This window comes from Theobroma cacao, chromosome 5, assembly GCF_000208745.1.
Source record: "Theobroma cacao cultivar B97-61/B2 chromosome 5, Criollo_cocoa_genome_V2, whole genome shotgun sequence".
NCBI lineage: Eukaryota > Viridiplantae > Streptophyta > Magnoliopsida > Malvales > Malvaceae > Theobroma > Theobroma cacao.
In genome coordinates, this window is record NC_030854.1 from 6,057,099 (window position 1) to 6,068,099 (window position 11,001).

The 11,001-nt window shown below is 34.4% G+C and overlaps 2 protein-coding genes across 3 annotated transcripts; both read left to right on the forward strand.

Annotated features, from left to right (window-relative positions):
- On the forward strand, window positions 3,111-4,572 carry LOC18598248 (uncharacterized protein At3g28850). Its single transcript, XM_007027697.2, has one exon. It carries the CDS (start codon window positions 3,160-3,162, stop codon window positions 4,327-4,329), a length of 1,170 nt encoding a protein of 389 aa, XP_007027759.2. The 5' UTR covers window positions 3,111-3,159; the 3' UTR covers window positions 4,330-4,572.
- Window positions 6,386-10,502, forward strand: LOC18598249 (F-box/kelch-repeat protein At1g57790). 2 transcript variants are annotated; one of them, XM_007027698.2, is made up of 3 exons: window positions 6,387-6,531; window positions 8,303-9,419; window positions 9,839-10,502. In XM_007027698.2, exons 1-2 carry the CDS (start codon window positions 6,500-6,502, stop codon window positions 9,399-9,401), a joined length of 1,131 nt encoding a protein of 376 aa, XP_007027760.1. In that variant the 5' UTR covers window positions 6,387-6,499; the 3' UTR covers window positions 9,402-9,419; window positions 9,839-10,502. The 2 variants fall into 2 exon arrangements, with proteins under 2 accessions (XP_017977749.1, XP_007027760.1); XM_018122260.1 differs by lacking the exon at window positions 9,839-10,502 and having other exon boundaries at window positions 6,386-6,531; window positions 8,303-9,775.

The following is an 11,001-nucleotide window of genomic DNA, read 5'->3' on the forward strand; positions in this document are numbered from 1 at the left end:
AAATTTTAACTTACCTAGCTTGTTTCCTTGATTTCTTCACTTTTTCTTTGAATTTCCACCTAGGTTTTCTTGTTTTTCCCTTTGTTCTTCCTTTTTTCTTGTTGCTGGTTGCCTAGGCCGAATATGGTGAGAGAGTTGGGGATTTAATGGGCTGATTTCTATACAAAATAATAAAATAATCAAGCATGCCACGTGTCACATGCTTATTGGCTCAATTTTTAACTTTTTGACTTTTTCTTCTTAATTTTCCACCACAAATATTCGGGTATTTATCCAATCCTACCACATTTAAAATCCCTTGGTCTTGACAAGTGCTGGGGTGAAAAATTTACCAATTTGCCCTTGGGACAAAAAAATTACGTTTTGCCCCTATACTCCAAAATATACCGAAATTAAAATTTTCCAACTCCTCAAACTCCATTTATGTTCTAAATAATCTAAATAATTAATCTTGATCAATTGTTACCAATTTTTTTTTTTTAAAAAATTTCGTTTTGTCCCTAATCGGTCAATTCTCCCGATTGACTCCAAACTGGACCTCGAATTCCGAATCACTGTTTTGAGAAATCCCTGGACTGTGAAATTTGAATTTTCATCTTAAAATTCCTATTTTAATTAGTTTGAGGTATAAATCAACTTAGTTGTACTTTTAAGTACAATACCGATTTTTACCGAGATATTCTAGTACACAGGCATGATGTCAACTATATATATGACCTGACAGATAATTTAGGACTGGGCTTGACAGTGTTGCTTCAACTTTGACTAGCAAGGACACAAAATGTATTAAGAAAAGATTAGATAGGTTCAAGAAGCACCAGTCTAATCTGGTGGATGATGAGGGTTTTAATGATGATGAGTTTGATGTTCTCATGTGGTGGAAACTCAATCAATTTAGGTTTCCTATACTTGTCGCTATTGCTCATGATGCATTGGCAATTCTCGTACCAACAGTTGCTTCAAAATCCACTTTTAGTATAGGTGGACGTGAACTTGATGCAAGTAAGTGTTATTTGACTTCTAAGGTTGTGCAAGCACTTATTTATGCTCAAGATTGGTTACATGGATTGGCATGTTGTGATTCGAATTTGATTGAAGATGATTTGGATGAGCTCGATGAACTTGATTTCGATAATTATTTTATAGTTTTATTTGTAAGTTAATTTATTATATTTGTCAAATATTGTATATGTTGAAAGATCAATTTACTATATTTGTTATTTTATTTTTTAAATTTGACAAGAATTGCATTGGAGACAATCGTTGAGTTTGAGCTTAAGTCGAACTAACGTTTTATTTCTATTGGCTATTTGCACTTTTCAAGTAATGTTATCATTAGGTATTACGTATATTTACATTACATTTATAATTTATTAAGGCTATCTTACTACAATAATTTACACTAATTATATATTTACTTTTAACCTTTTAAGGGCATGTTCTTCAAAATCGTTCAATCAGAGTTGAAGGTCTCTCGTTTGAAATTTAGTAATTTATTTTTTTTTGAAGGGGAAATTTAGTAATTTATATTGTGGAACTTTGAGTTATGTAACTTTTAATCTAAAAGCAATATCATGAAGGATATCTCTTTTTTGTTTATTTATTGTATGAAGATTATTGTTAATTTCTTTGTAATCATATTTAATTAATTGGTTTAAACTTACAGAACTTTTGAAACTAATATTTATTTATTGTATAAAAATTAATATTTATTTATTGTATAAAAATTAATCTTATTAGTCATTTAAAAGAAATAAATAGACCCAAAGGGCTATATATATGTTTAGAAATAAATAGACCCCAAGTAGTCATTTAGAAAGAGTTATATAAAGAAACCCAAGCCATACATAAAATATTCCAGGTCCAAACCCAACTATCAGCGCGCTTAAAACAATTTAGGCCTGGTAGGAAAAAATTCATTGCACCAAGGTCAGTTTCGGTTAGACTAAAACCAACCCTTTTCTCGGTTCGATTTAGTCGTTTAGAGAGTAAATTTTTTTGACTGGTTCTGATCAAACCGAATTGAAAATCAACTAAACCGAGCCATGCTCACCTCTAGTCAAAACAGATATACAAACGAGAACTTGATAAGATTCTATCAATATAAACATACCTAAAAACGAAATATATATCATAAATCATATCATTACATAATGAATATCCCACTAAAAACTTATGAATTTTCAAACAACTCACACCATAAACATAAAACAAAATCATTACCTCAAGCATAAGTCTCCACCCCCTGAAAAGTCTTCAATAAAAAAAAAAACAATTAAAGCACACTACAAAATATCAACAAACCTGAGAGTCCTCAAGAGCAAAACAACCACTCACAATAATAGCCAAATTCCAACATGTCCAGATTAATAACATCCCTATTACAAACTAAAATCTCTTACCAAAATGTAAAGCTCACACCACACCTCCACCGTGATAACTTTTATTATGAAATGAAAACTCCATAGTGATAACTTGCGTGCTTAGAATCAATGCCAAATGTATGAAAGTATTGTTGAAAATTGAAATAAAAACAAGTATCGAACTCTACTGAGGATAAAAATCTAAGTGTACATATTTGATGAACGAATTTGTTTGAGAAAGTATTTCTCTTAGATCATGATAAATACTTTTATTTACAAGTTCCAAATGCAATTTGTATAAAATGTTGATAAATACTATTCTTTTTCCGCTTTGGCTATCGTTGTACTTTTTCTTATTTTGAATTTATTTCCTTTATAACCAAAAGTTTGTTGACTATCTTAAATATTAATTAAGCATGAAAAAAATTTAAGGCTAGGAAATTGGTGGTATTACGTCAATTATTAGGCGAGACAAACTCAAAGAGAAAGTCAAAAAGGATGAAGAGGCAAACAATCCGCAGGTCAATGGGTTATGAAGGAGATAGCAAAAAGATTGGGGGCGAAAACGGACAACAACAAAACACAATCGCAGGGGCTTCCGACAAAAAATGCCCATGATCAAGCCCACAATCCCACATTCGAAAAAATTCGACCGTTGGGGCCCGTTCCCAGACAACCAACGGTTACCATTCGAAACCTTAACTCCCTCTCTCTCTCTCTCTTCCTCTCTCTCTCTCCCTTCCTTTCAAAACAGAACAGACAACTGAAAAACAAAGAAAACTCCCCCAAAAAAACAATGGGTTGTGTTTCTTCAAAACTCGTCAAGAAAGAAATTAAACGAGAAATTCTTCTCAACAATGGCGGCGACTACGTTAACCACGTGGTCTCTCTCAAGTCAAGCACTTACGGGGTCCTTCAACTCGACAATGAAATTGAACAACAAGAAGAGGTTGGTATTTCAGAGACAAAAAGAGTTCAGAGATCGCCTCCGCGTGAAGAGCCAGAGGTAATCAATGCTTGGGAACTCATGGAAGATCTTGAAGAAGATGGGACTATAAAGAGAAGCCCGAAATCGCGCGTTTTTGCTAGAGGGGTTGGGCAAAAAGATGTGAGAAGTCCATTGAAGTTCTTGAATCAGATTGGTTCTCCATTGAAAATGAGGAGGTTTGGTGGGAAAGAGAATAAGGGAAGAGTTGATGGGAAGTCTGATTTTAGCCCGAAATCGATATTGAGAGTGAACAATTCTTTGGATGGTTCGTGTAAGGCGGTGTTGAAGTTGAGTTATCCAGTGAAAAGAACAAGAAGCGAGGGCTTTGAAGGTGGTGATTCAGGGTTTTCGGCGCGGAGGAGGAGTTTTAGTCCTTTGTTTGATCCAGAGCTTGTTGCTTTGTACGAGAAAGAGTTGTCCGAAGAAGAGGAACAAATCAAGAGGATAATTTCACCAGAACCAGAAATCAGAAAATGGAAGAAATCTCAGGATTCAAAGGCTATTCTTCAAGTTTTTGAGGAAAAATGTCCTGCTGCTGGAGAAAATGCAGTTGTGATTTACACTACAACCTTGCGAGGGATTAGAAAGACTTTTGAGGAATGTAACACTGTGAGATCCATTATCGAATCCTATGACATCCAAATGTTCGAGCGAGATATATCGATGGATTCGGGGTTCAAGGAAGAGCTAAGGAAGCTAACGGGCACAAAGGAGGTCAAAGTTCCTCTTGTATTTGTTAAAGGAAGGTTGATTGGGGGAGTTGAAGAGATTGTGAAGTTAGAAGAGGAAGGGAAGCTGGAAATCTTGTTCAATGGGATCCCAAGGGCGATCCCCGGATGTGAAGGATGTGCTGGGGTGAGATTTGTGATGTGTACGGAATGTAATGGGAGCTGCAAGGTTTTAGATGGGGACCAGAAGAAGATTAGGTGTGGTGAGTGCAATGAAAATGGGTTGGTACAATGCCCTATTTGTTGTTAATATAAGTTCAATTTACCCTTTTAGATTCATTTTGGGATTTCCACTAGGCGTTGGCGTTTATCTATTGTGAGGCTGTAACAAGGATTTCTTGAAGAATTTCCTTTCTTTCTTCTTCTGTATTTTGGGATTTCCACTAGGTTCTAAAGTGGGTTTTAGGCCTCAGTGTGCTGATGCTTCCGATTGCCTCCTTTGTAAACACTGGTTGGTTGATATATAAAATTCTCTACTATATTTGAACTGAAATTTCTCCTTCCATAATTTATATAGCATTAGATATTGGACTTGATTGCTTTTTAATTCATGCCTTGTCCATTTATTTGTTTGAATTAGCATCAGAGAAGTGCAAGGATGCTTTGCATATTCAGCTTTTGTAAAATTTCCAGCCCTTTATACTCCTCAAGAAAGTTTCCGTTTGCTGCCTGAGACATATGTGAGAGCAGTCACCTTGCCTAAGCTTGAATAATATGAGCTAAATGGCATTGTATGAAAAGGTATAAAGCCACCTAGTCCTGTTCCTTGCAGTTTAGTAGTACCATCATACCACGCAACAACTTTTTGTATCCTGACTTTGTAAATTGAGATTATAAGGATGGAGTAGAGGCTAGTTACCAGCTTCCCAGTATTAAGTTTCAACATCCTCTCATTCCTGCAGTGAAAGCATACAACATCTCTTGTTCATAGACTTTTAATTTTTAAACAGGCAGCATCGCCTTAAACATGGCGGGCAGCCATTGAATTGCATGAGCTCAAGCGGCAGCTAAGTACATCAATGTATTGGTCCAAAACAGTAGGCCAAGCTGCTGTAATATTAAATCACAGTGCCGGTTGTATAGTTAATTTCAATTGTAATTATGGACCTACGCAAAAAATAAAATAAAATAAAAATTCTAATCCAAACTTCATATTGGTAAAGAAAGAAAAAAGATTAGCTTATTCTAGAGATTTCCATTGAGGACAGACAATCAAGAGAGGATGAAAAATATGGTGCAGAATAAAAAATTGGACCAAAAAATTCAAAGGGAATTCGAGATTAAAAATATGGTGTAATGATTAGGGATAATTTATCAAAATTTATTCCAGAGATGTCGTTTTTAGATGTCACATACATGTCAATATAGATAATGAAATAATTAAATTGGACTGATATTATCAATTTTAAAAAATACAAAAATTTAATTTTTATAAATTATTGTATAGACAAAAATTAATTATATAATTTGACGAAAATAGATCATGGACTACAAAATTGGAATAAGAGAGATTGATACACAATGTGGTAAGAAATGAAGATGAGCAAAGAGTGCAGTTGTATAATTGTATTATCAAAATGGAATTAGTGTTAAACAAATTTCTTTTAAGAAATGGTTTTTGCAATTGAAGTAGAAAATATCCACTTTACTTGCCCTTTCACGATGTCATCTTCGTTTTATAAATTTATTTGCTGACGAATAATATTCCATAAGTTCCAGCAACAGCTATTGCGAAATTAATACAAAAATATTTATTGAAAATTTTAAGACATAGAATGGAAAATAATCATAAATCATTGTGTCAAAACAAATGGTTTAAGTTTTATCTTATCTGTTTTTTGCTTTGGGGTTTAAGATTCATGATTTAGGGCAAACAAGCGTAAGTTTAGAAATTGACATGACCTTTTTAGTAAAATAGTTATAAATCAAACATTAAAATATTATTTTTTATATTTTAATTGTTACTTTATTTATATCTTAAATTCTACAATCATATTACTTGTCACTTTAAGATATAATCTCTTTTCATAAACATGAACCAGTGAGTTAACAAAAGTGGTTTAAGTTGTATCTTACATGTCTTCGGACTTATCCGTTGTCGGTTTTGGTAATAAGAAAACCTTTGACCCAAAGCCAACTGTTAAACAGACCTCACTCATCTTTCTCATTAACTAATCAATAAAACCACAACACCTCATCTAAAGTCAGCTCGACCAAACATCAGTACATGACGTGTCACCCATTCGTCGGTTGTTCCCTTGTCATTACTAAGCAAACAGCCACACCTGATTTTTCCATCCAACACGTTTTTGCCGACTACACTTGAGCTTGTCAGCTCTCTCTCCTGGCTTCTCTCTCTTTCATTTCACTCCGGCACTCCCTTGAGACTTTCACACCAAAAGCTACTGTCTTCTGCTACTATGGCTGGGAGAAAGAAAAGAAAGCTTAAATTGTGAGTTTTTTTCTTTGTTTCTTTGAGTAACCAAGGTTGTAACTTTAGCATTTTTTTTTAGTAAAAATTGGAATGCTTATGGTTAGGGTTTCATGGAAATGGCATATGGATTTTAGGAATTAGAGCCTCTTGAGTGCTTTTTATGAGATAAAAATGTGTTCTTTACTGAATAATAAAGTTGAATTATGCCAATTGCAGTCAAATCTGAAAATTTTGAGTTGCGCCTCAATTGGGTTTTTGTTTATGCCTATGTTAGGGAATAATTCGGGGTTTTCGGAATTAGATTAATTTGAGGGTTTGCTAAAGTGTTAATGTGTTTTTTCAACTATTTTTCCATTTGGGTTTAGGGAAATTGCAGTGCTAATTGAGCACTTTGATGCTTTTTTATTTGGATCTTTGCCCATACTCAGAAATGATTTGAATGTTTAGGTGATTAGAGAAACTAAGTATTTACTGATTGTGTATGTATTGTTTAGGTTAATGTTGAAGTGGTGAGTTTGAATTTTGAAAGTTGGAGTCAAATTTTGGATATTTTTAACTTTCTTGGTTTTTAGGTTAAAATCCACATCTTCGGTTAGTGATCATTGGCTTGTGGTGCTTTTCGTAGTTTTGAGCTCTTAATCATTCAGAACATTATGGATGATTGATGTTAAAGTCTGATTTAAATACAGAGATACTGTTGAATTGAGTGCAATGTTGGGTATTTCAATGCAAATAATGTGACTTCAGTTCGATTGGATCACTGAACTTTAGTAGTGTCTTTTGCACCCCAAGGGAGGAGGTTCCAATGGTCAGTCAAAGAAGGGTCTTTGAGTTGTTATTACATGATAAAATCATGAGTCGCTCATTTGCATGCCATATATGGTAAATGGAGGATGAAAATGTAAAGTTATATTGCAATTTGCAACTTCCTTAGGTGGAGCTTTTTACTACCAATAGACATTTACCAATAAAGTTTGATATTTCCATTGAGGATTTGGTGAAGTATCAATGTCCTCTAAATTAAGATCAATTCCTGTTCATGAAATCATGATGGAAGTTGAGTTTCTTATAGGATTTTGAATTGGATCTCAATCCAAGGTTCAGGGATTAGAACAGTCTACTGTTTGATTGGTTGTTTTGTGTTCTTCCTATTAGTCATGGAATTATAGTTCTCAAAGATGGGTTCTAATTTATAGAAATCTTTTTATCATGGTGCAGTTCAGGGTTATGAGCTGTTGTGGTTTAGGCGAAACAACAAAAATGTGACTTTTCTTTTATAGGAGATATGACTTAATCTGTAGATAGTATTGGATTGAATGTGAATATGAAGCATTTTGGATATTTGATGCTTGCGGCTTCTAATTGCCCTGAAAGACAACTGAACTTTGTTGTTTCTTTTCTAGCTGGACTGTTGGTTTGGATTTTTTTCCCCCTGAAGTGGGGAGGTGTCCTATGGTTAAGTCAAATAAGTGCTTTTTTTTGTGTATATTACCCTAAGTTCATGAGTGGCATAGCAGCATGCAGTATGTAGTAAATAGAATATCAAAACGTACTTTTTTGTACATATGTTTTTGTTGGTCAGTCAAATAAGTCTTTTCTAGTTGTGGTCTAAGTTTAAGAAATGCAGCAAGCATTGAATTTTGAAATAGTTATAGAGCATGATTAAGCTGTCTGACTTGAGCATTTTAGGGTCCTTTGCTGGGTTTTGATGTCAGCCTTGAATCACTTCTTTTTCATATTTTATAGCCAATAATAGCATTTTAATATCAATATCCTTTTGGCTCTATAGGTTAGCTGAAACAGCAAATGGGGATGAAAGAACAGCAACTGAGGATGGGAAGGAGAGGTTGGAGCTACAAACATGGTCTGATCTTCCTGTAGAACTTTTGGAATTGATTATGTCCCACCTAACACTAGAGGATAACGTTCGGGCATCTGCTGTCTGCAAGAGGTGGCACAAAGTTGCAATTTCTGTGCGGGTGGTGAATCAATCACCATGGCTCATGTACTTTCCAAAATATGGTAATTTATATGAGTTCTATGATCCATCAGAGCGCAAAACCTACTCCCTTGAGCTACCAGAGTTGCTTGGATCCAGGGTTTGTTACACTAAAGATGGTTGGTTGTTGCTATACAGACCCAGAAATCACCGTGTATTCTTCTTTAATCCCTTCACTCGTGAGATGATTAAGCTTCCCAGATTTGAGTTGACATATCAGATAGTCGCCTTCTCTTGTGCCCCAACATCTACCAGCTGTGTGGTTTTTACAATTAAGCACATCAGTCCTACTATTGTTGCTATCAGCACATGCCATCCTGGGGCATCAGAGTGGGCCACTGTTAATCACCAGAATCGCTTGCCATTTGTCAGTAGCATTTGGAACAAACTTGTATTCTGCAGTGGAATCTTTTATTGTCTTAGTCTCACCGGTTGGTTAGGGGTTTATGATCCTCTGGAGCGTACTTGGAATGTTCTTGCTGTTCCTCCACCGAGATGTCCTGAGAATTTTTTTGCCAAAAATTGGTGGAAGGGCAAATTTATGGCAGAGCATAATGGAGATATCTTAGTTATCTATACATGTTGTACGGAGAACCCCATTATATTTAAACTGGATCAATCAGAAATGGTATGGGAAGAAATGAAAACCCTTGATGGTGTGACACTATTTGCAAGTTTCTTGTCATCTCATTCAAGAATTGATCTCCCTGGAATAATGAGGAACAGTGTCTACTTCTCTAAAGTTCGTTTCTTTGGAAAGCGTTGCATATCATACTCGCTTGATGACTGTAGATACTATCCCCGTAAACAGTGCTATGACTGGGGAGAGCAAGATCCCTTTGAGAACATATGGATTGAACCACCCGAGGATGCCTCATCCTTCTTCTGAAGAACATTATTAGTACAAGTGAGTATGTTTGAATGAAGCTCTCATGACATGCTTGTGATATATTTATCTTCTTATATTTCACAGCATCCATGGAATGGATATTGATGCTTGCTGTGGAATAATTGCTTATGGATGACTTGATTATGTATTACAATAACCAAAATTGGTAGAACTCCATTGATGCTCGCTGTATTTGACGGAAGCACATTGTCATGCTTCTCGGAGAATTCATGTAATCGTAATTTATTTTTCTTTCAAATATGAATGTCTTTCCCGAGTGAATTTATTCAAATACAGCACACTGGATCATATGTAATGTCAATTCTTAATCTTTTTAGTTCAATAAAGCAGTAGCTAAATGTCATCTTTGTCGATATCGTTTATGTGATTTGTGTTCTAAATAATGATAAGTTGTTACTACCTTATGATGTTCTCAGGTTTGTTACTTTTATGGAGTGGATTAGACCCAAGTTATTGCCTCAATGGAGTTGGTTCTTGTGTTAGAAGTTTCAATGAAGTTTGAGTTCATGGATGATGGAAGGTTATTTCATTCCGCTGGATGGAAACTGAGCAGCAAAGGAGTTGGAGTTCCTGAAATTGCAAGCTTATTTTGCTGCACAATATGATCTTATTCTTGGCACATCTCTTAGGTTATACTAATCATTCAAGTACATTCAGATCGAATCTCTCTTTCTTTTCTTTTTTTTTTTTTTGCTTTGATACTGCTTTAATGTCACTTCTCTTACGAAGTTGAAATCATATATAGTAATATTTTCAGTCAAGTGTGTTAACATCAGCTGCTGCAGTTGCTTCATCAGGAACAAGAATCTTTGACCTTGGCAATGGCAGCAATGCTCGAGCAAGACACAATATATGATTGTCTCTGCTCAACACTGAAGTTCTCCTCACCCTCCAAAACCTTGATATATAATTGTTAAGTTGGGGAATATGAGTTGCATTCACAAGCTCAAAAAATCCAAGAGTTAACCATCTTTTGTATCCAAATTCTCGATTATTGACTTTATCTAAGATTCATCTAATTCAATACACTGTATACCAGAATCGATTAATCAAGCCTAATGTTAGTTCTGTTTATTTACATAAAAGAAAGGCTTATCAGTTTTCCTCTTCTCTCTGCAGTAGCTAACACTGATTGTGTCTTCATCCGCACAATTAGGGATGTCAACGGGTACCCTACCCGGTTACATCGGATTAGGGTACTCAATAAAAGGGTTCGGGTAGGGATTTCACTACCCGAATCGAGTTCGGGTAAGGTTCGGGTACCACTCTTTGGGTACCTATTACCCGAACTCTATTAATATTTATAAATATTTTATTATTATTTTAATAATTAAATTAAAAATTTACAATTTTTATCAACTTTACAAGCAATTTTTTTTTGTTAAAAACTAATAAATATATAAAAATTATGATTACTCTAATTATTAATATGATGATATTAATATATTTAAATTAAAAAATTATTAGATTGTTAATTATGTTTAAATAATTTGAATATTATATCATATTATAAAGGAATATAATTACTATTATATATGTACTTTTAATATACATATATTTACTTTTTATTTTGTGTTAA